The sequence below is a fragment of the Alnus glutinosa genome, chromosome 10, assembly GCF_958979055.1.
Source record: "Alnus glutinosa chromosome 10, dhAlnGlut1.1, whole genome shotgun sequence".
NCBI lineage: Eukaryota > Viridiplantae > Streptophyta > Magnoliopsida > Fagales > Betulaceae > Alnus > Alnus glutinosa.
In genome coordinates this window covers 696582-722246 of record NC_084895.1, presented here as the reverse complement: position 1 = coordinate 722246, position 25665 = coordinate 696582, and the positions used below count along the sequence as shown (strand labels likewise).

Sequence of the window (25665 nt, the reverse complement as noted above, 5' to 3'; positions counted from 1 at the left end):
CCCAATCTAATTGCAAACCATCCCAATAATCATCTTCTTCTTCCTCTTCCTACATCACAATCTCCCTGTTATGATTAAAACCGATTGATGAATTCCGAGATTGGGAGAAACCATTTAAGCAACCACTTGAAGGGGAGGAAGGACCTACCAACCCGCCATTGTTGACCTCCTGAGGCGACGCGGGAGGGACTGAAACTATCGGGGGAAGGTTGAGAAACCCTTTCCTAAAAAGGCCCTGATTCATTGGCGTCTCTAACTTCTTCATTGCAGGAGGCTTTGCCGCCTTCTCCGCTGGCGTCTCTACACCCGTAACCCTCTTATCAGTGTAGCCAACAAACATCTTCACAGCTTCCAGGAAATCAGAAAGTAGCACATCATTCCATTTCACAGATTGCCCTTCCCTCAGTTTTTTCGCCCTCCTGTAGTAACATTGAAAAGGCTTAGAAATCACCACGGGGAGGGGAGAACGCAGCTTCTCTCCCAAAACAGCTGCTCCACCGAGAGACGGAGGGGCAATATAGGGTTTAGGAATATGAAGCGTCCCCAAAGGAGTGAACTTAAAGACAGGAGTTGAAGGAGCAGGATCCGCCGGAAAACCTAGATTCTGTGCCGGCGAAGGGGGGAAACCGAAAACTTTAGAGGCTGGAGTCCGGCTAGAAAACACCGGAAACACCTGGGAACTGCTCAACACACCCCCGGAAGAAGACTCGTCCCTGTACCTGCCGCTGACGAGGGCTCCGACTCGAAAAAATCCCCAACAAAAACCGATGAAGCTGGACTCGCGCCCTCTATGGCTCCCAATGTTGTAACCTCCAAACCCCCAGGAGGAAGCCGATTCAGAACTAACTCGAGAAGACACCTCTGGCGTCTTCTTGGGCAGGGATGGCGGCGGACAGGAAACTTTAGGTTTCTGCAAGAGTTGGGCCACACGGAAACCTAAGGGTTTTCGATTCAGCCCCGACCTGGCAAACCGGACCAGAATTCTCCTTATAGCCCGGCCCAATGCCAAATAAAAACCGGGACCCAACTTACGCCACGTCTGCAGTCTCGAATTTTCAAAATTCAAACGAGAGTACTTACCCTGCGGACGAACATTCTGGTCTTTGTCCAGCAGATCAAGCGGATGAGACTCCAACGAGTAGCAGTCCACTGCTGATCTCGTATCAGCCTCTGCATGCCACACCGCTGGAAGAAGATCAAACTCGCAAGGTTCCGCCAACGAAGCCCTTAACCAGGAACGACTACCACCCACTATAGGCAACGCCTTCACAGTAGTGGTCGAATCCAACCTCAAAACCTCCACAAAAGAAGGCCCCGTCCACTTTGGAGCCAAGCCCAGAGTCGGCCGAACATCCTTCATAACCTTCTTCTCTGATGTAGGTGAGGAACCGAGCCCACAACCCACTGAGACCGAGAGAAAATCTACAACCTTTCTCAGCTCGTCGAAGAATTTAAGCCATCTGATAAGAACCAAATTACTGAAAACTAAAACAGAGAACTTTCATTGATAATTCATTTGATATCCCAGCTCATAGACTAGGGTTACATTTATAGGATAGCTTAGTGTGTAAACAAGGAAAGGAAATAACACTACAAGGAAATGAAATAAGACTTATTAGCTTGCCATATTGAAATAGTTTGAGAAGGAAAGTGAAATAGACTGAGAAGGAAAGTAGCCGTTAGAGGCTATGCAGGATTTGGAAAGCAAGCTTGGTGCCAACTGCCTTTAGCCGCATGCCTTAGGTGGAACCCTAATTGCTGGAAACCCTAATTGATAGCTAGGATGCTGGAAACCCTAATTGCTATTTGCCGTGCTTATCATTCCCGCCACCTTGAGATCAACCTTGTCCTCAAGGTTGGAAATTAGGAAATCGTTCTCCGGCAAGGGCAGCAGTTTCTGCATCCTCAAATTCCTCTTCTGCATCTTTTGCTGCTGCGTCTTCACCATCGATGAGGAAAAGGGTTTTCTGTTTGCACTTATGTCTAGCCTCCCAGCGTTCATCACAATTATAGCATAGTTGCTTGCGGCGTCGTTCAGCGGCTTCAGCAGGGGTTAGTCATTTGATCGGTGGTAGCTTCTGGGCAGCAGGGGTAGCAGGAATCGCGGGTTCGGTTGTGGGCTTGTCTATAATTTTAGATAGAGGCTTGTGGTGGTTTTGGCTCTCTTCCTGTAATCGGGCTAGGCCAATGGCTGAGGTGAGAGAATTGGGTCTAAACATTTTAACGTTTAGACGGATCTCCTCCTTCAACCCATCGACGAAGCAGCTGATCAGGAATGGCTCGCTCAAGCCCGAGACCTGTGTGGCTAGCTTCTCAAATTCAGTTTGGTACTCTCGGATACTGTCGACTTGTTGCAATTTCGCCAGAGTTTCCGCGGAGTCATCATACTCCGTTGGCCCGAAGCGGGTTAAGAGAGCCTTGGCGAATTCCGGCCATGTTGTCATGGGGTTGGCCGCCATTGCCCATTGATACCACTGCAGGGCGTCTCCTTCCAAATGAAAAGAAGCAATACGGATCTGCTGGGTAGCTTGGGTTTGGTGGTACTCGAAGAATTGCTCCGCCCTGTAGAGCCATCCCGACGAATCGCCACCATCGAAGCGAGGGAAGTCGAGGCGTAATGCCCGAGTGTGAATGGAGCTGTCACCACGTCGCTGTTCTTGGTTATACCCGGTACCAGAGTTGTATTCTGGCTCATGGTTGTGTGGAGGAGGCGGTGGAGCACCACCTTGGACAACTCCGTTAGTTCGCCCGTTGCTGGACTCGGCTTCCATCCGTTGTACACTAGTGGACAGCTTATCATACTTCTGATTGAGGGCGGCAATGGCTTCCGTCATCTCCTTCATGTGTTGCTTCGATCGTTCCATGAAATGAGTGAGATGCTCTGAGTCCATCTTTTGCTGTTTCTGCTTGCGTGTGTGAACCATACACTAGATCAAAGATGCTCTGATACCAATTGATAAGAACCAAATTACTGAAAACTAAAACAGAGAACTTTCATTGATAATTCATTTGATATCCCAGCTCATAGACTAGGGTTACATTTATAGGATAGCTTAGTGTGTAAACAAGGAAAGGAAATTACACTACAAGGAAATGAAATAAGACTTATTAGCTTGCCATATTGAAATAGGCTGAGAAGGAAAGTGAAATAGACTGAGAAGGAAAGTAGCTGTTAGAGGCTATGCAGGATTTGGAAAGCAAGCTTGGTGCCAATTGCCTCTAGCCGCATGCCTTAGGTGGAACCCTAATTGCTGGAAACCCTAATTGATAGTTAGGATGCTGGAAACCCTAATTGCTATTTGCCGTGCTTATCACCATCCCCACCCTCCACGGCCTTCGGGGATAAGAATGGACCCTTTCCGACCGCCCAACCCGAATGATGTCGCCTCTAAGAAGTGCCTACCTTTATTCTCACCTCTTCGAGCAATCAGAACTTTCGATCCTTCTTGAAACGACTTAACAAAATCTTGCTCTTCCGGGAAATCCAACAACACTTCCAACGTCGGCGCAAGCCACTCGGAGTTTTGAGAATTCAAGATGACCACGCCCAGAATTTTTTTCCTCTTCTCCTCCACCCTCAACGTCGACACCCCACCCAAAACCGAGAAGGTAAAAGACTTCGACTCAACTATGAAATTCTTATCCATCTCACGACACACCCGGAACTAAGATGACCAACCCAAAAAAAACTACGTCGCCGGAAAAAGAACCACCCAACAAGTCAGAGAATCGAAACACAAAACTTGAGAACCAAGCGAGAGGCTAAGAAAGATAGAGGATGCGAGAGGATGGAAAAGAAATCGAGCCCCTACTTGGACGCGCTCTCACGCGCCGTCACTAGGGCAGAGAGGAATTGGGTTTAGATTTTAAATGTGACTTGGGCGTGGTTCGATTTCTTTCCTGAAAGCATATTTTTTTCAATAAGAAAAATGTTCACCTGAAGCCTTGTTGAAGTTGATGCTTAAATGTAATATCTTATTTGTATAAAAGATAAACTATTGATTAAAAGGGGTTATGCATGTTGTACCCGATGTTAGCGTGCTTTCAAAACTCTTAGTTCTCCTACCTGTTGTCCTTTCCCCCTTTTATTTGTCTGGGTCAGTGCACTCTACCAACCTTGGCTCGTGGATTCTAACTTTTAGGATTTGTAGTAAATTTCTACTATTGTAACCAGTTGCTTCTAATTTGTATTTTTTTTTTCAAACCATAAGTTGTGCAAATGCATTTAATTCGTAGATCTCAACATTGCTTGATGCTCTGGAGAAGTATTGGCCGTCATTAAGTTGTGGTTCATCATCAAACTGCCATGGTGGAAAAGGATCATTTTGGGCGCATGAGGTGCTCATAATATGTTTGACTTAGTTCTTTGCAAATCTTCCCTTACCACGACACCAACTAACAATTTTTCTTTCTTATGTGCTATGATGACTGAACTGGGTGATATACAATGCCAGTGGGGTAATGATCTTCAACCTCTGCTTAGTTACATGCTTTTAATTGAATTGTAAAGTTGATTGTATTTCCTCTCTTGGATTTGTATAGAAGGGGGAGTTATCTCTGAAAGGATGTAGAAATTGTGCTCTATACAAGTTGCACATGTGCAATGGTTCTTCATGAACACTTAAGAGTGTTGTGAATCCTGCATTCCTGTTAGTCCCAGGAAATTGTTGAAATTCTTAGATTCCGAAACTTTTACGTTTAAGATTCTCCTTTTTTCTTGCCCTTTTGCTTTTCTTTGGCTGTTAAGACAGACAAATAAAAGTTTTTAAAGTTTGAGCAGATCCCTCACTAAAAGAAATGACAGCTGAGATGTTGGAAAAAAGGAAGTTGTTTTCTTGTTAATCTTTAGTGATGATGTGTTGTTCGTGCTATGTTTAACTGCTTTATGATGACATCCATTTCTTTTTCTTTATTCCTAGGTAACTTTACAAGTCATTTACTTCTAAAAATGGTTTCAAGTTTGTTTTAATGATAAGATAAGGCAAAAAAGGAAAAAGGAAAAAATGATATTTCGTTCAGAATAGGATATTGACTTGATTAGGATCACTGAGTGTTGACAGTGGCCTTTGCTTGTGTACCAAGTTTCATATTATGTGTTCACCATTGATAATTATATCCAATTTTGACCTATGTGCTCATTATGTTAAGCTACCTAGATTGCAAGTGTGAGGTTTATTTCTGAAACAAATAAATTATTTTGGTTCTCTACCTTGTTGACATCTTCTCATTCTCTTTTGCAGAGAAACATGGGACGTGTTCCTTTCCAGTAGTCCGAGATGAATACAGTTATTTTTTAATGACCCTCAATGTCTATTTCAAATATAATGTCACAGTAAGTTTTCTGTTATACATCAACCCAAAGCCTTTTATGCTTTTTAAACTAAGCCATTCTCGTGAAAGAATTAAATTTTGATAGAAAATCATTTGTTGAGCATCAAAATTGCTTGATTACAATTTACGCATCTTGTGGAAACTATGCACCTGAAAGTTGTTATGTGCACTGATTGATTACTCTATTGTAATTGTTAAAGTATTAATTAAATGATTAAAATTTACCCCTTCCTAAGCTTAAGCTTTTAGGATAAGTGGTGATTTAGCATGGTATTAGAGCAGAGGTCTTGAGTTTGAATTCTGTTTCATTCATTTACCTTCTATTTCAATTAAATATGTTATGTGTTGGGCCTCACCAGCCCACACATGAAGGGAGTGTTAAAATATTTGATTAAGTGATTAAATTTACTTCTTTCTATCAGCTTAAGCTTTTGGGATTAGTGGTGGTTTAACAGTAATCAAATTCAGTTGGTTAACATTTATATTTATTAACATAAGACTCGTCAAAAAATTTATTAGCACAAGACTTATCAATAAAAGTATTTATTAACACAAACTACATTTGGCCTTGAGATATGTGAAACAAACTAAAAAGTTATGTGACTTGAAGGTTGTGGGAGTCAAAATAGCTTCAAGCTGTGGTGACATAAGTGGTAATAACATCAACTTTATTAATTGGAGATGTTCTGCACCTTAAAAATGATGCTTCTCCTCTAAAAACGAGAGATGACTACTATCTCTAAGAAATATACAGTTGACAAGGAACTTGTGTTAGTGAGAATGAATGTTCCTTATGTTAACCAAGTTACTCGTATTATCATCTGAAAGGATTGCACAATATTACTACATTGCATGGTATGCCAATAAACCAATTTCTGGATGCCAGTCTGTAACATGGCACAGTTTTCTTGCCTGCCAAGTACACATGAAAGTTACTTGATACCTGGTCGTGGATCTCTGGATCAAACCAAGGAAATTGCTTTGCCCAAAACCGCCTTCTGTTTCGTAAAGAGGCCAAGCTGCCAGACAATCCATTTTCTGGTAGCAAGTAATGGTCAGTGTTAGAATAATATATTATTATCATTATAATATGTGGTAGGTAAGAGGGTACTATGGTCATTGTAATATTCTCCAAAGTCTATATAATGTTATGTGAGGTAGGCTAAATAAGATAATTAGCCTCCTCTTTCCCTAAAACATGGTATCAGAGCTGGTTTAGATCCTTGGCTAAACCTCTCTTTTTGGTTTTCTCCCGTTGGTGGTAGCACCGCCCGTGTGGGCTAATAGGGGGAGTGTAGGCGTGAGTTGTTATTAGAGAGGATAAGCGTGAGTTGTTATCCTTGATTCTAGCCATGAAACCGGGAGTAGTGGCCTAATAGGAATAGATGTCTAATATTATATATACATGTAAACAGAGAGCAGGATTTTCAATGGAAAAAATTATGTTTCTGACTTACAATTCGTAAGAATCATTTCCAGGTTACTCGTTTCTCTGTTTATTTCACGGTACTACAAACTGACAAACCTTATAACACCATTAACCTTCGATTACCCACAGGACATCATACACATGGATTCCACTCCAACACTACATCTAATTCTTCAAAATTGCTTTAGATGCTCTTCATAAGCTAGTAAGACTCTTTTAGAAGCACAAGCAAATTATACCACCACAGAGAAGGAGTTACTAGCAGTTGTTTTCGCCTTGGACAAATTCCGCTCTTATCTTTTAGGGTCCAAGGTGATTGTATACTCTGATCATGCCGCATTGAGGCATTTAATGGCCAAAAAGGAAACAAAGCCCCGTTTGATTCGATGGATACTCTTACTACAAGAGTTTGATTTAGAGATACGGGACAAGAAAGGATCTGAAAATGTTGTAGCTGACCATCTTTCTCGTATATTTCTTGAGTCCTCTCTCCTCCCAGTGCATGATTCCTTTCCGGATGAGCAACTGCTAGAGATCACGCCTCAAGGAATACCTTGGTATGCTGACATAGTTAATTATCTTGCTACAGGTAAGGTCCCTTCTTATTGGTCTAAGCAAGCTAAGGATCACTTTTTCAAGCAAATCCGATCCTATTTTTGGGAGGATCCTGAACTTTTCAAGTACTGTGCTGATCAGATTATTCGCCGTTGTGTACCGCAAGGTGAAATTCATAGTATCCTCATGTTTTGTCATACTCTAGCATGTGGAGGACATTTTAGTGCGCAAAAGACTGCGGCGAAGGTTTTGCAAAGTGGATTCTTTTGGCCATCCTTGTTTAAGGATTCTTTCAAGTTTTGTAAGGCGTGTGATCGATGTCAACGCCTTGGAACAATATCCCGGAGGGACATGATGCCTCTTAACCCCATCCTAATTGTGGAAATTTTTGATGTATGGGGGATAGACTTCATGGGACCCTTCCCGCCATCTTTCGGATTTGAGTATATTTTAGTGGCGGTAGACTATGTATCAAAATGGATAGAGGCTGTGGCAACCAAAACCAATGATCATAAAGTTGTTGTGAAGTTCATTCAGACAAATATTTTTAGTAGATTTGGTATGCCTCGAGCAATTATCAGTGACGGAGGAACACATTTTTGTAATCGATTCATAAAAACATTGCTTGTCAAATACTCTGTCACTCATAAAGTTGCCACACCCTACCATCCTCAGACAAGTGGCCAGGTGGAATTATCTAATAGGGAGATAAAGAGAATTTTAGAGAAAACGGTTCGGCCGGATCGCAAGGATTGGTCATTGCGCCTCAATGACGCATTATGGGCCTACCGTACAGCTTTCAAGACACCGATTGGCATGTCGCCATATCGGCTTGTTTATGGCAAGGCATGCCATCTCCCTGTAGAGTTAGAGCACAAGGCTTGGTGGGCAATCAAGACCTATAATTTTGATATGAAATCTGCAGGGTCCTACAGAAGGTTACAATTGAGCGAGCTTGAAGAGCTCCGCAATGATGCTTACGAAAGTGCCCGGATGTACAAGGAAAGAACGAAAGCATTTCATGACAAACACATCCGGCCGAAGACTTTCGTTCCAGATCAGAAGGTATGGCTTTACAATTCTAGACTTAGCCTGTTTCCTGGTAAACTCCGTTCGAGATGGGATGGGCCCTTTATAGTCACATCTGTATCCCCTCACGGAGCGGTTGAGTTAAAAGATCCCAAAACTGGCCAATTTTTTAAGGTTAACGGTCAGAGATTAAAACCCTACATTCAGGGCATTGCGCATAACGAAGATGTGGAATCCGTTGATCTAACGGATCTCATCTACTTTTGATACTTAGAGCTTCATCTTGTACATTATTTACCTAAGTATATTCGGTAGTACTTTTGTTTTGTTGTGCATATGTTTCATCACCGTTTATTTTGCCTTGTATAAATTATTTTTACTGTTTTTATCTCTCCGTTTAAAAAAAAAAAAAAAAAATTGGAGGAGGAATTCGATCGATCTAATTTATAAGTAGAACGATCGCATTGTCGATCGATCGAATTTATAAGTAGATCGATCGAATTGTCGATCGATCGAATTTATAAGTCGATCGATCGACATCGCCCAGTAGCCACGTGACAGGGTTTTAAAACCCCCGTGCCCTCCTCACTCCCTCATTTTCTCCCTTTCTTTTTCAAAACCACCGAGAGCCTACTTCTCCTCCTCTTGGTTCCTTCTTCCCAACTCCCCTATTTCCTCATTTCTTGTTCATTTTTCACCAAATTTTTTTCCTCCAATCTCTTCCTCTTCCCTTTTCCTCCATTTCCCACCAATTCCAAGTCAAAAAATTTTCCTTCCTTAGCAAATTTTTTGTGGCCCACCACGTGTTTGTAAAAAGTCCTCAAAGAACCTTTTTGATGGAACAAGACTCTCCTCTCTCCCCCGACAGTCCCGGCCACCTTGGTGAGTTTGTTACACCAGAATGGCGGCACAAACCGCTCAATGTCGAAACTCGTTTCGACATTGTCGGTGAATTCCGAGAGAAAGAAGAGGTGAAATGGGCTTATCGTCAAATCCGGAAGCGCAACTTGTTGCCACTTTTGAAGCCCGCCGATGATTTCTTCTATCCGCCATTTGTCCGTGTGTTCTACCAGAATCTTACATATGACACGGACAATCCGGCCTATTTGTCTTCCATCGTCTTGGGGCAACAAGTGTATGTGAGCGTTGACGATATTGCTAGAGCGCTTGGCTGCCCAACTGATGACCCGCGCGGTAAATTTGGTGAGTACCCTCCCCATTGTGATTTACATTTCATTATTCATGACATGTTTGGAGGGGCTTACGGCGATATTCGGCGCACTTGTGCAAAGAGAGCACAATTACCACCTCATCTATTACTCGTGGACTCGGTCTTAAAGAAGAATGTGTGTCCATTGGGGCATAAGACACAGAGGATAGGTGACATTTTACATACTCTTTATGCTTTTGAGAAGCGATATTGGGTGAACATCCCAGAGATAATTTGGAGGCAAATGTACAAGTGTTGGGAAGATATGATCGAGAAGCGGCTGCGGAACGCTGCACAGAGGCCACTACCATTTCCGCGCCTCATTACCAAGCTTATCATTTCTAGTGGCATTCATCTTCCGGAGCGGGCCAACTTAGATAGGAGTATTCCAGTGTTCGGTCTAGCTCAGTGGACGCAGAGTATTTCCCATATGCCACAGTTGGGCGAACCACAGGCCGACATGGAGGTCGATGATGCACGTGCGGCGGCGACACACGAGGGTGAGCAGTCATCTCCCGAGCAGACTTCAGTTCCGTCCCCTGTCACCGATTTCTCATTACTACAGAGTCAGTTGGACATTTTAGCTGGAGAGATGCGAGAGACTCGCACGGAGATCCTGGCTCGGCAGAGTGCTATGGAGTGTCAATGGACAGCACAGCTGTCCATTATTGTTCATGTGCTGATTGTTCATGTGCTGGACAGCATGTGCTGTGTGCTGTCCTTCATGTGCTGTGTGTTGTCCATTGTTCATTATTGACAATGGACAGCATGTGCTGTGTGTTGTCCATTGTTCATTATTGACAATGGATAGCATGTTCATGTGCTGGGTGCTGACCATAATTGTTCTCCATAATTGTTTATTATTCCATGTATAGCATTCATGAAATGTATATATAATAGACAGAACTCAAGGCAAAAGATAGAGAAGCCATTCACATAATATTTTGTCATGGTATCAGAGCCTAATTGCTAAGTTTTCCTTTCCCTGTAATTTTTCCTTCTTCTCGGTTTCGGACGTGACGCTGGTGGGTTTCGGTCAAGTCTGTAGTGTACCCGTGATTTTTTTTTTTTTTTTTCACTCTCGGTGAATTTCTTAGCAATCCTCTTCTTTGTCTCTCAAATTTTCTCGGCCCTTCTCTCGGCATAATCTCTCTTCTCGGCAGAATCTCTTTTTCTTCCCTATGGATTCAGCTCCTGTGTGTGTTAAGTTTACCGGCACCAATTATGCAACCTGGGCATTTCAGTTTGAGTTCTTTCTCAAGGGCAAGGCACTTTGGGGTCATATTGATGTCGGCAGCTTTTTGTGTGGCTCAGATTCATCCTCAAGTTGTGCGGTTCTAAACAGAAGTTGTCACCATCATTTTGTACGGCTGAGAGTGATTGTTAGAGCTAAGTTTGTTGTACCAAATCCTCTATAAATAGAGGATGGACGTGTGGGTTAATAATATAGTTAGTTTTAGTTGATAAATTGTAGTTTGAGTTTTTGTGCATCCAAGTGATGCACTCTTTTCTTCATGTTTTCCAGAGAGCTATTTTCAAGGTATGTTTGTGCTGTAACTTAGTCTAAACTCGTTTTTATAGTAAAGTGAAGTTGGAGTTTAATTCATTCAAGTGTTCTTACTATTTTCTTTACATTTCCAGCACTTCTTTCTTCTTCTTCCTTTTGTTTTTGTGTTATTTTATGTTGAAAACAATTCTGGAATCCTTAGATTCCAGAGCCCATAGCTTGTTCTTTAATGTTCTACCTAGAATTTCTTTTCCTTAAAGCTTGTTTTTGAGTATCTTTTTAGTTGTTAAAGTAGATTCAATAATCAAAGTTAGTAGTTTTTACATCTTATTAGTGTGGGTTGTAGTTTTTATATCCTCTAGAGTAATGGGTTCTTCTTCTTCTATAAGAGAATTCCATAACTCCATGAGTAGCTAATTTAGTTGTAGGGTGTTGATGAACTCTCTCTAAGGGCCATGGGGTAGATTGTGTTGTTCTTGGATTTCCATATAAGTGTGATGATTACATAACCTAAGGATGGTTGTGTAATGGTGCTTATGACATAATTTATGTGAATTTGATAAACTCATGCTAGGGAACACATATCTCTCCACACTCTTTTTAGTGTAATTATTGCTTAAATGTTTTTCCATTCTAGTGTAAGTTTAGGTGGAGATTATGTGTTGAACTAAGATGATTTATGCTTTTTCCATGAATGTGTATGCTTATTAATAGACCTTATAATCCATACTAGGAAGCATGAATCATTCAACCCTAGATTTGAGTTGAATGACTTGTGTATGAATAGATGGCTTATCATTGTCATTAACTAAAGTAATTTCATATTGAGGTCGTCGTGTGATTGACAATCATTACGCGCTCGTATTGCATTTGTGAAAGAAATCCGAGAGGAATACAATATACCATGTGCTTAAGGATTGAGTGAAATCAATGCCCTACACTTTCTTTATTCTTAGACTTTTCATTTTTACTTGTTTAGCTTAGTGTTAGAACAAAACAAATCATCTTTTTCATAATTAAATTAGGTAACATTTTAGGTACTTCATAAATTTAACAACCTTCCAATCCTTGTGGTACGATACCCTCCTTAGTATTATACTACAAAGTCCCGTACTATTGCGAGTGGTTAAAAATATTAAAATTCACGTAGTTGTGAAAACCGATTAAGTGTAAAACCAAATTCCTATTTTTAAATCATCGGTTGGATCGCTACCAGGAGTCCATGGACCCTTTTTTCTTCCATTGTGAGGTCGCTTGCACCTTATGAAATGCATTTTGCAGTCATTTTGGGCTCTTTTGGGTGATGCCTAGTAGTGTAGCTGACTTGTTAGTAGAACTCCAAGTGCTTATGTGTGAAAGCTGGTGCTTTCTTGCCTCTTGTGGTGTCTTTGGAGGGAAAGAAATGACAAAAGTTGTGGACTGTGAGAGGTCGTTGGTGGAGCTTGAGTCCTTTTTCTTTTTTAATTTTTATACTTGGACAGCTGCGTTTGTAGCTCCCTGGAAGCTTAGTTTTCATAATTTTGTTGTTATTTTCTCTCCTCCTAGCTAGGTGTTTCTCCTATATATTTGCTGTGTACCTGAGTTTCGATTTTCTCTTTTATTGATATTTTGATTACTTATAAAAAAAAAAAAATTAGCTTATTATTTGTAAAACAACTTATTAACCAATGTAGAACTGAACAAAGTGGGCAAAGAGTGGCCAAAGCTCATGGTGGAAACACTTGGACTGTCTATTTCATGACTCACGTAGGAGTAACAAGGGTTGAAGCATGTGAACTTTACCTCATTCATGATTTCCTGTATAGCATCTGCTATCTTTTTTCCTTTCGTGCTTATGTTATCCAGTACTTTTCAGATTTGATTTCTACTTAAAAAAAAGATTTGATTTCCTTTTTAGATGCCATTTTGGGTGCTCAAAGTTTTTACAAGGCTCCTGCTTGTTGCATTTCAGTCTTTTAGACCATTATGTGTTAAGTAGCAAGGCTGTCTCCTGTATGGTCATTGGTGTGGGCTTCTTAGTCGTCTACATAATGAGCTAATCTGTCAGTGGAATTAGAAGGTTGTTCAAGCTTCTCTTCGGAGTATGGCACGGATACTTCAGCCCCATAGATCCTGGTATGGCACTGAAGTGCCAGGATTTCCCCTTCTTACCCTCAAAAGGAGCACCTTGTGGGATAAAAACTTACGAATGGTCTTTGCTTCATTACTTAAGGCCTATGTATACTCAACTTATTGATCTTTCATGTTAAGTTTTGGCACAATGGCATAGATAAGGTTTCTAGAATAAATAATATTAGGAAAAGCAAAAAATATAATTTAGCGTTGTCTTTTATTTTTTCCCCCCTTCCTTAACAGCTTGTAGAAAAGTGTGGATTGCATCAGTCCTCAAACTAAAACAAGATACTTTCCTGGTTTTGTTATGAGCTAGAGGTATAAATGCAACTGCTGATTTGGTCAAACTTGGTACCTGATTCTAGGTCTTGGCTCAACTGAAGACGTGATCACTGTCATGTTGCCAATATGTCGTGGCTCTCCTCTGTTGAATTACTAACCATTAATTTCTCCATTTTTTGTTTTTAATTCTATGACAATTGTATGTAGAAATTGTTCTGCTTAAGTTCTCCATTTGTATAAATTAGGTTCATTCATTAGTTGTATTTCTTACACTCAGCAAGTTCTGAACGAAGCTGGATACCTTCCTTCCAATACCGAAAAGTATCCTCTTGGAGGCATTGTTTCTGCCATTGAGAATGCTTTCCACGCAACTCCATTACTGGTGTGCTCAAAAGGCTCTGTAGAGGAACTTCATTTATGCTTCTATAAGGATTTCAAGGTTAGCTTCTTAAATGATACTAAAATTAGATCCTGTATTGAACTGAATTAGATCAAGGGATAATTAATGTGGTTCAGTTCATAACTTCATATAGTCATGGCCCACTGTCTTTGATTTATACCATCTTTGTTGTTCCTGGCCATGAATGTGATTGATTGGAATTTTGCTACCAAATCTACCTTACCTTGCTCAAATTCAATTTTTGACATACTAAAAACCAACATACTAGATGATCAGACCATCCTTGCTTCAAGAGAATTCAGGTCTAGCATGGTTCAAGTATTTCCGTTAACAGACCATCCTTGCTGTCGAAAAGAACTTTTGATTCAAACTTCCGTATTTGCTTAGAAGATTTCATACATTGTTAACATTTGATGTTATTACAGCCACGGGACTGTGCAGTTGGATCTAGCATTCAAAATGACATAATCTCTTCAAAAAGCTCTTGTCCTCTTTATGTCAGCCTGCCAGCATATGTTTCACATGGTAAGATTTTTTTTTTTCTTAAAAATCTGATAGCTCTATTATGGTACTACCTGTTTACTGATTTGGGAGTTTAGCAGGCATAATAATCTATAATTACTTTCTGTTGGATGTTACATATTTAACCTGTCCTAAATTTGTGATATGTGCCCAAGATAAGTTTTACTGATACACATGCAAGGCTGTGCTTTCAACCAGTATTGTGGTCCAAATATGAACGTTTTTTGTCCACCTTCTCCTGTATCTAATACAGGATGAGTATATTATTATTTTGGATTTTCAGAAATGGTTTGTGGTTGATGGCCAGTATAGAGGCGGAATTGTTGGCTAAGTTGGTTGCCTGTTGGCATGGATCTTTATGAGTCATCTTTGACCCCATGCCATATGTTTGTGTTCCTAATCAGGCCACAAGGGCAGATCACATATCTACATTCATGAGTACGTACATTATAGCTTCCTACGTCCCTTGGGCAAATGTTTGCCCTGAATTTTCATCATTTATATGTAAACTCAACATCTGTTTTTCTCATCTCTGTGCTTTTACAGTCTCCTTTATAAAACTGCTGTCCAGAGTTTCTTGGAATCTTATTTCCAATTTCCTGCAACCTTTCCAGTGTTTCCACTATGAAACGTTAATTTTTTCAGCCCATTGACAATGTACGAGTCATGAATCCTTTCTTTCCACCTTGTCTTTTGTACTCACTAGTAGGAGTCCAGAGCCTCTCAAAAGGGAATCGATTGAACATCTCAGTCATTTGGGGGAATATCATCATAGGCCATAAACTCACAAGCTTTTCCTTTTATTACTGCAACGTATAAGGAAACATACAGGTTTCAAGATCTCTTGTATGATCATGCTTTATAAGAGAAATACAGAAATGATGGCTGCATCAGTTTGTAAGGTTTTTAGTAAGTTTTCATAATTTCAGTGCATTAATAATTCATCACAAGATGGTCTTTATCTTGTTGTTTAGCCCCAATTTTTATTTCTGTGGAAATGAAATTTTATTAACTTGAATAGAAGATACAAGCACAGCTCTTAGGCACCTAATAACAGCCTAAAAAAGGCTTGCAGCAGATGTCATTATTTGCTCGGACCAACCACATGAAGAAGTAAATAGAACTGAAAAATTTCAGCTACCTGATTTGCTTTCATTTTTTGGTTCCTACTTGGAAAAGGTTTAATTGATCAGGAAAATCTTGATTTGTGCTTGATATATCCTATTTGTCCCTCTACTTATTATCCATGGTGCAAAGCATTTGTTTGGGAATGACTTCATTGTAGTAACTCCAGAACTTACTGTATTCACCTTGATGCCTGCTAGTTTATACATTTTAGTTTGAGAGCATTCGATTTTATTTTTTTTATCACTATCTGGATAGTGGTTGGAGATCACTATCTGGATAGTGGTTGGAGAGACTTGCCATTAAGAGAAGAAATCATCTTATTTGTTTCCAAGCTCTGCTAAACAAATCCATAAATAAGATAGAGAGATTTTACCATGCCTTAGATCTTTCAAATGCTGATTTTGTTTTCTTCTTGTTGATTTCTTGTCGAAGCCTTAAGAAAATAAAAACGGTACTATCACTCGAAATGTGTGCCTCACGTACATCTAATGCGTGTCAAGACCTGATTTGTAATTTGGATGGCACGGATAGGGCTGTATAATGTGGCCTTGTTCAACAAATTATAAGATTGCAAAAAGGAAGTCTATGTTGTTACTTGAATAACATAGATTAAGCAAGAAGTTGGATATATTTTCGTTCATTTAAAAATCTGGATTCTTTTGACATTTTTGCAACATTGTGTAGTTGCTAGCCTAGCTGTTTGTATGAACACTTGATATTGGGCATGTATTGCATATAAAGAAACTTGTTATGGACAAACTGGCAATCTTGTTCTGTTGGTAGTTAGTTTATCAAGATCACCCCTAGGATTCAGATTTCAACAATGTGGATCAGAATACACACATCTACACTAACACATTATGAATATTATAGTGATATAACTTGTGAATTGGTCAACCATTTGCGTTATGCTAAATTGTAGTTTGGTGCAATGTGGTTGGTGCCTAAGAATTGCTGTGCTTATTTTGTACCTTTGCTTTTACTTATTCTGATGTTGCTTCTATATTTTTATATTATATGATGATAGTCTATGGTTTTCTGGAAAATGCCTACCTGAAATTAGGGCTGACAAATTTGTACACGACACACGAACTCAACACGAAATTAATAGGTTAGGATTGTGGGTTTAACCTGTTTAATTAAATGGGTTGGGTTATGGTTGACCTATATAGTCTTATACCTATGCCTCGACACGATCCAAACCTGACACACGAACACAAATTGCCACCCCTACCAGAAATTGATATTCGCTCGAAGCTTCTATAAAGGTATATCTACTTTTGGATTTTTGTGAACTAACTTAGGTTTACTCTTCCAATTGATGCAATTTTAACTAATTAGAAGTACGATAATGATCTTTGAATTTCATAAACAGTTCCATGCAAGCTTTACCTTTATTTATTTTTTGTATTTGTAGGACTTGACCGTGCTGAATCTGCCCTTTCATGGATGCCTGATGATGAAGTTCTTTAAGATCTTGGCAGTAAGCATGGGTTGTAAAATGCTTTCTTTAATTTATATCTGATAATGGAGATTTTCAGTGGATATGTATTCTACCCTATAGATAAAGACCAAAAAAGTATAGTTAAAACTGTAAATTACAAGAATAATGAATCTGTAATTTCTCTATATTAGCATGATAAACAATCTGAATTATTATCCAATTACTCTGCAAAGAGCTAACTTGAATAGTTACAAACTTCTGCAAAATTTGCTGAGTGTAATATGTGGGTATATCCTGAAATATAATCTCTTTTAGGATCTAAGAATTGCATAGTACCCTTTTAAGTAGGCTGTCCATTTTTGACACGACCTGCGGATTCGATATGAATCAAACATTAAATTAGTAAGTTAAGGTTGAAGAGTCTAACCCGTTTAATTAAATTTGTCAGGTTAGAGTTGACCTGTATAGCCTAATACCAATATTTCGAGCCGAACCGAACTCGTCGAAGGATCACAATTATATTTTATCAAAGAAGTAAATCATGCAGAAAAAGACTCAATTTGATTGTTTCATCTCTTTTTTTCTTTTTTCTTTGGGGGGTAGAGAACTATAAAATTGATTTTGATTACATGAATTGCCGTCATTAAAACAATTCCAGCTTGGTCTGAATCAAAAGGATTTTGACAATACTTATCTTAAACAATCCTTTTCCTAAATCTAAAGAATTGTAAAATATTATAGTACTCTAAAAACAAGAAGAAAAAAGAAAAGCAAACACACAGAAACACCAGCTTTACGTGGTACACCAAAGGGTCAATGGTTTGCTTTTACTAGTTTTAGTTTTAAGAGTCGAGCATTAAGTTATGTTTTGTCTGCTGCATTAGGTGATTCACGAACTGCATAATAGACTCGTTGGAGGTTTTGAAAGCATTATGCTCAAGAACTGAAGAAGTGATTTTGGGGTTAATTTCTTTTTGTAATGGTTTTAATGATATATGTGTTTTATTTATTTATTTATTTTTAAGATATATGTGTTTTTGTTTGGGGAATACTTTTATATAAAATTATAGCTTATCATCGAAAAATGACCGTTGAGAAAATATGATCGTAAGGAAAAGATGAAGAATATATATATAGGAGAATCACTTAGAGCATTGTATAATATTGTGACAAGTGGTCTTTTAAAATGCAGCCAAATGTCATTTTAAAGTTAAACTGTACGTTTAATAAAATTGTAAAAGGTATTTTTTTTTTCCTAGAAAATAACTGTATCCTATTTAATAGGGGAATCAATAAGACTATAAGAGTAGTGCCTATAATTATGACAAGTGGCTACTTAAAAATTTGACAAGTATTTGTAAAGTTAATGGCGAGTTTAAAACACTTTGTTTCACATTTTCAATCAAACATCGCTTCCCCTCACACTAAATCATATATATCCTCTTGAAAAACCGTCACACTTTTTAACCAGTTTTCAATTAACACAATTGATTGTTTTTTTTACCCTGAACGTTAGTTTCTTCTCCCTCCAGTCAGATTCCTAAAGGTGCTTCTCTCTCTCTCTGATTGATTTCTCTCTTTTTGATTTTTTTGCATTCTTTTTGTTTTGATTGTAATTTAAAGAACCAAAATTATATATTCTCAACGATTTCTAAACTAAGTTGCAAATACATTATCTTTGCCGCAACCTATTTCTGTTATGGGGTAATATATATAATTCTAATCCAGATTGCAACACATTAAGATGGTAATTCCATGTGGGTGTAATTATTATTATTATTATTATTTAAATTTTTAGATTTTGCTCATCCATTTTAATGAAGATTTTCTCTTTAATTTTATATTTATTAAAAAAAAAATGCTTTGTATTCTTTTTGAATGTTCAAAATTATATAGTTTTTGAATCACTCCGAGCATTGCATAATATTGTGACAAGTGACCATTTAAAATGCAACCAAGTGCCTTCTTAAAGTTGAACCGTGAGTTTAATAACATTGTAAAATAAGTTTTTTTATTTTTTTTTCCTAGAAAATAATTGTATCATATTTTTGAGTGAAAACAGTTTTTTTTTCCTAAAAAATAACTGTATAGTGAGACAAGTGGCGTCATTATATAGTGACAAGTATCCTTACATATTGTTAAATTGAAGTTACAAAAATGTGAAATGTTGTCTTTTTCTTTTTCTTTTTGGTTGTCTTTATTTCCTATGATGAGTGATTGTTGCACACATCATCTTTACACCATTTTAACACCCACTCACATTGGTCATTTCCTATAGTTCTGTTATTTAGTTTCCATTATTTTTTTGTTATTATTATTATTTTGTCTCGAATGTTTATAATTTTTGGTTGAGCAATTATTCATTTGAATTTTTAAATCTAAAACACTGCATAACATTGTGACAAGTACCATTCCATTATATCACTAGCAGCCACCCAACCATTTTCCCTAATTTAGGAAAAATTTAGGGAACCAAACCACTTTTTAATTCCCTATAAAAAAAATCTCACAATAGATTCCATTAATTTTCTCTATATCAATTAAATACTATTTTTTTACTCTTATTTTATTCTTTTTTTATCTTTCATACTTTTATTTTTTTTATTCTATCTTGCTCTCTCCTTCAGTCCTTCTCCGTCCTCTCTCTCTCTCAAAACCCACCAACTTCGACGACAACGCCATTTCGCCAGCCATGATCGTCGTGAACCGGAGCTGTATCTCCCCAGTCAACCAGTGGGTCTCCGGCTGGACACGTTCACCGCGCAATTTCGGGTTAGGTCGATGACAATCCAGGTTAGGGTCAAGTTCTCCTCGAGGGTCTTGAGCCGTGCTTCACCCTCTCTGACGTGTCGTATTGGTGTTCAAACAGACTTTCTCGTCAAGTAGCTCGACCTGAAAAGGCGAGAAAAGGAACCAAGCAGTCTTGGTTTCAGACTCTTGGACTTTGGAGAAGATAAGCCGCACCCAATATCCCATTTTCCAGTTCTACCCCCAACCCATCTGGATTGCCATCTCCTCCGTCCTTTTCGAGATCGCCGTCTTCATTTGCTTCCGGCGTCGGAGAGGCCGTGAGTTCGCCGACTACAAGATGCGTACTGATTTTTCGCCAACCCATCTCCCTGCTTCAAGACGCGTGAGAGCCATAGAGGAGAGAGGAGACTAGAGAGAGCTAGAGAGGAGAGAGATTTTTTTATTATTAAAATAAGGTATTGGGTAACACTGTAGCTACCCAATGATGGAGCCCTATAATAGGGTAACTGCTGTGGCTTGTTTTTTTGAAACTTTTTACAAATTTTCCCTATTTTAAGGAATAGAATCACTTATAGGGCATCTGCTACTAGTGCTATTATACAATCAAGTGTATTTTCTTTTAAATAAGACTAGGTTTAAGTTAAATTATTTTTTAAAATGTGCCTTGAGTGAAATGTTTAAGCTAGTTCCTGTTTAAAAAAAAAAAAAAGGATAAATTTCATATAGCATTTTAATATAGGTTTTCCTGAATGTAAATATTGAATACAAGTTATTGCAATGACATAAGTGCACTATTTTGTTCTGTTTTTGTGAATTCCTATACTATGCAAAAGGTTTCTTGAATTAAGATTTATTTTATTTTGTATATTATCTATTACTTTTTAAACATAAAAACGTGATGCAATTTTAATTCGTAAATAATAATAAAAAAAAATGAGAACTAATATTTAGAAGCAAGTAGAGAAGAGAATAGAGAATCTATTGAAATGTATAGAAAAACCAGTAGCTAAAGAGAGTCAATCGGGTTGACCCAAACCCGATTATACCAAAACACTATCAAAATTTGCCAGCCCTATATTAAGTTGCCAGCTACGTAGAAGAACAAACGATAACATATAAGTAAATGAAAGCTTTGTGTTTACTACCACCATTGTCCACCGAATATAGCCTATGCTAACAAAACTAAGCCCTGCTTCCTTTTAACAAATTAATACCAGAGGGATGTTCCGATGACTGCATACAGATGGCAAGAATCTGAGTTCCTCTTTTCTTTGATGGCCGGAAGTGATCAAAACTTGTATATCAGACCACCTAAAAATTATGAAGATGACATTTTCATTTGAATTTCCCGGTGGACATGGACTAGAAACTCAACATAGGAAGGGCCGCTTGGACTCTTATCTTCTACCAAATAAGAGAAGAACAATGCTCCTGGGGACAAGAAATAGTACAAAGCTTTTGAGCAATAATAATTAAAAAAAAAAAAAAGGTTATGAAACAATTTCTTAAATGAGAGATTTCTCTACTGCATTCAAAACAAAACAAGCGACAATAATCTGTCCATAAGATCAAACTAAGATAATAATCCCCAAGCTGCGTCTCATACGACAGTACAAGAACCGGAATAATGGATGTGCTACAAACGGTGATGTGATCCCATGCAACAGATGTATCAACATATTCAAACTAAACATGAGCCCTAGTGCTTGAAAAGGAAGAATGCATACAATGAATAGCGATCTGGAAAGCGTGTAAACAAACACAAACATAGGAAGGAGAAATCAATTCTGCCCCTTAGTATGGAAAGCAATGTTTAGGAGGGTCAAACAGAAAAGAGAATGAATGGTATACGAGAGGATTAACAATACTAATTGTTGTGAATGATTGCTAGGTTGAGTGTGTTGAACTTTGAAGCTAAGGAGTGAGATAAGTAGATATGATCGTACTTTGCTTTCTTCAAAATGTCAAAATCATGTTTTCTTAAAGTTGTTTCAAAGTATATGATGTAATGTTAGCCTTTATTTGGTAGCCATTTTATGCATCCTAAACTATATGTTGAAAAAGAGTTTAAATGTAATTGACTTTATATGCATGCATCCACTTTGTTATGAACGTGTTATAAATGCATTATGATACTTGATAAAAAGTGATTGAAAAGAAAGAAATGAAATTATTGCATGAAAGAATGATACATTTTAAAGTGTTTTCTTGGCCATGTGCAATGGTACTGGAGTTGGCACGGGCAGCCATCTTGTATGGTCCGCCGGGAATGGCTCACTTGAGTGCACCATAGCTTATTGAGTGAGGTCCATATTCTAGACACAGCCACACATGTGGCCACGCGAATGGAGCTAGGATCCTTGTGATCACCAACCTTTACACACAGGGTGTAATTGTATGTCGGCCCCTTAAGACTTTAAAGGAAAGAAAAGATTTATGATGAATGTTTAATTGAATTTTTGATGTTTTGAAACTTAAAATTGTTTCCAACTTTATTTACTGTATGCAACATACACTAACTGAGTATTCGACTCACCTCTTTTTTCTGTGGCTTGTTTTCCGGAATGCATTGGTTACTAAGGATAGAATGTGCGGATGGGGTTACACTGGATGCACTTTGTGTTTATTCTGTCATGGTGCCCAAGAGAACCGAGAACACCTTTTCTTTAGGTGTAGCTTCAGTAGTCGAATCTGGTTAAATATCATGGCCGAGTGTTCCATTTCAAATGCTCCTTTGGGTTGGGAAGCTATTGAAGCTTGGGGATTGAAGGATTTAAAGGGCAAAGGTATTAGAGCAAATTTGGGGAGGATGTGTTTGGGTTCTACTGTGTATACTCTTTGGAAACAGAGGAATGCTCTTCTACATAATTCCTCACTCAAAACAGAAGAATCTCTTATGGATTGTATTAGATGGGAAGTTCGTTCAAGGTTGGTGGCTAACGGGCAGTTCAAGCATCTCAACCATAGCTTAGTCTTCCGTTGGAATCTACACTCTTCTATTGGTTTGGTTTGAGGTTGCAGATAGTGTCTAGTTTTTGACGTTTTCTGCTTTTTGTTGACACTGTGACAGGTTGGTGGTGTTCTGGTGTGCTTCTTTGGGCTGCTCTGTTGTAAGTTTTGAGGATTTGGGCGGGTGTTTTTTTTTTTCCTCTTGTTCTTGAGGGGTGTTTTCGTTTGTTTTTCTTAGGCTTGTTTTTCTGGCCTTTGATTTGTTTCCTCTGTTTAGAAATTGTGTTCCAGTTTGTTTTTCTTTCTAGAGTGTAAACTGAGAGTTGTTCAATGAAAGTTTTCTATTCATCAAAAAAAGAAAAGAAAAAAAGAGTACATTAGTTTGAATACTTCCTATAATAAGACTAAGGGTTTATAGTTTTAAGTTTTATGAGATGAGTTGTAATAACTGTAATGTGATGGTTTAAGTTTAAATTATTATGAGACGTTTGGTTTTCTTTGATTTTTAGTTTATTGGAATTCTTATATCCTCATGTTTCTGATTGAACAATGTGTAATATCATCTTACTACGGGAAGGGGGCATTACACCTTGTCTTAATCAAGTGATATGAAGACGTAAATTTCGCTACTGCTATAAAAAAAAAACATGATGGTTCAATCTTAATCATCAAACAGGTCCAGCTTTCAAGATGGGACATCCAAATACCAGTTAATCTCCCTTCCTATCTCAAACAGAAAGAATTAAATGATTCTGCTGAATGAGGCTATTGGACAACTTAAGCTATGTATAAAATTTGATGCCGTTTGAGTTATCTTTATATATAGTAGTTGACTAGCAGGTACAATTAGTTAGGTGTCCTAGTTTGCTACAATGGTTTTCGACAAGCACTGACCTGATGGATCTCCTTTCTTACACAATTTGAAGCTGCAAAAAGCATCACAAAGATTATCAGCAATTGCATTAAATAAAGACAGCATAAATAAAAGTAGCTAAATAAGCCTAAGATTCATTAATGATTTCTCTTGAGAAGTCATACCGAAGGTAGGAACATCTTTGGCGCCGTATCTCATTTACCACATCATTTAGTTTCTGCGATAGTGGATTGTCATATTGCTGCAGCACAAACTGAATGCACAAAATCATAAGTCACAAAAGCCATGTTGCACAGCTGGAAATGTATGCCAGCAATAGAATTCTGAAGATGCACATCACTGATAAATCTCTCGTTTTTCACAACACAACACTAAGATAACCCCAAAGACCAAGGGAACAGGGACAACCCCAAAGAACAAGGGATAGAAGGGAACCTCTATTTTTTTTTTCCTCGATAAGCAAACACAACTCACGCACCCAATACCTCACACTAAACTCCTTGTTTGCTTGGGGAGATAATGCCACTTGATCTAAGGACCGTAAGCAACAAAAACAGCAATATCAAAAACGAGTTTGAAAAAAAAAATACTGAATTGAGCCTCCAAGCATTTTATGAGCGCCCTTGCCAGTGTTGCCTTTAACATGAAAACCAAAATTAGATGCACCCCATTATAAATATATATATATTTTTTCGATAAGTAAGAAAATTTTATAAAAAGCGTAAGGTGCCCATAAGTACACCGGGAGTATACACAGGAACAACCAAAACCAACCCACAAAAAGAAAAACCAAACAAACCCACAAGGATAAACCCTAAAACCCAAAGAAGTCCCCAACAAACACCCAAACCAGCCCCACAAGCACCCCAACCCAACAAAACCCTCAAAACCCACAAGAAAACCCGATCAATCCACCCAGCCCTACACCATGTGTGCCTTGCCTTTCCTGTGTTGGGAGGAAGCACAAGAATCCCCGTAGTTGATGGAGCTTGCCAATTTCAAAACTTCCCTCCTACCCTTGGACTTTGGGCGAGCTGCCTTAACTCCTCGATGGAAGTTCTCTTCAATGGCATCCAAAATCGCCAAGGACGGGTCCAAACCCTCATCACTTTTCAACTCCCAATCTACAGCCCAATCGGGAGGAAACACACCCAAAGGGAGAGGGAAATCGTCATCCTCCCCATCCCATAACTCATCGCCCTGCTCCTGAGCAACCACCTCCCTTGACGGACCAAAACCCACTGGCCACTTTTGAGATTGGGTCAAACTAACCTCTCCCTTAATGGCGAAAGAAGAACTCGAAGCCGTTGCACCTTCTTTAACAATCGGAATCGACGCAGGGCTCGGATTGAGAAACCCCCGCCGAAGAAAACCCCTCATCAGCGCGGGAGAACTACCCTTATCCTTCATGGACACTGCCAGAACAGCAGAATCCTGCACTGGAAGCACAAGAGCCACTGTCTCGACTGGCTCTCTAGCAGGAGGAACCCGAGAAATAGACCCAGGCACTATAGCACCTGGCCTTAAAGCTTCCAAAGCATCGGCAACGGATAAATCGTCCAAATGCATTTTTCTAGCTTCCCTAGCCTTCCGAAAGTACTTCTAAAACGGCTTAGAATCTGACAGCACATGAGGAGAAGATAAACGCAACCTCTTCCCCAACTCAGCCGCCTCTGAAAAAGAAGGAACCGGAGGTGTCCCATCAGATCTGGTAGGAGCTACCAGGGGCGCTGAAGAGAAACCCAAAACTACCGGAGAGATCCCCTCCAACCTGGAAGAAGCTAATGGGGGAAAAGAAAACCCAGCCACCGGCGACGCTGATCCTGAAGACGCAGACCCCAAAGTCATAGAATCCTCAGAAGAGAACGAAGACTTCTTCGAGACAACCTCTGGGGCAGAAACCACCGAAGGAATGGAAGAGGAATGCTCAACAAACGCCGGAAAAAGTAGCAGTCGAAACGCCTACCGCTTTCGGTGCCGGACAACACAAATCCGGAGCCAAGACCCGCCCCGAAACCAACGTAGGAGCCGATACAGCAACCCTCTTGGCAAAGGGCTTAAGCACCTTAGTCCCATCCCGAAACCGGGTCCCTTTAATAGCTGCCTCACACCTCTTAAGCATCCGGCCCGCCACAAAACCCA

The 25665-nt window shown here is 39.0% G+C and overlaps 2 protein-coding genes across 3 annotated transcripts in view; one reads left to right on the top strand and one right to left on the bottom strand.

The window, feature by feature from the left end:
- LOC133880216 (ribonuclease 2) overlaps nt 1-17169 on the top strand; it is a 30560-nt gene extending 13391 nt beyond the window's left edge. Inside the window, exons 4-9 of the mRNA XM_062319119.1 lie at nt 4237-4338; nt 4455-4458; nt 5241-5332; nt 13733-13894; nt 14281-14380; nt 16923-17169. Coding sequence (XP_062175103.1) covers nt 4237-4338; nt 4455-4458; nt 5241-5332; nt 13733-13894; nt 14281-14380; nt 16923-16978 — 516 coding nt within the window. The 3' untranslated portion in view covers nt 16979-17169. The remainder of the gene's footprint in view (nt 1-4236; nt 4339-4454; nt 4459-5240; nt 5333-13732; nt 13895-14280; nt 14381-16922) is intronic.
- Nucleotides 17170-20662: 3493 nt separating this feature from the next.
- LOC133879518 (protein transport protein SEC24 C-like) overlaps nt 20663-25665 on the bottom strand; it is a 28057-nt gene continuing 23054 nt past the window's right edge. For both annotated transcript variants that reach the window (XM_062318093.1, XM_062318094.1), the window contains 3 exons: nt 23688-23776; nt 23544-23575; nt 20663-21131 (listed from right to left, as the gene is read on the bottom strand). In XM_062318093.1, coding sequence (XP_062174077.1) covers nt 21019-21131; nt 23544-23575; nt 23688-23776 — 234 coding nt within the window. In that variant the 3' untranslated portion in view covers nt 20663-21018. The remainder of the gene's footprint in view (nt 21132-23543; nt 23576-23687; nt 23777-25665) is intronic.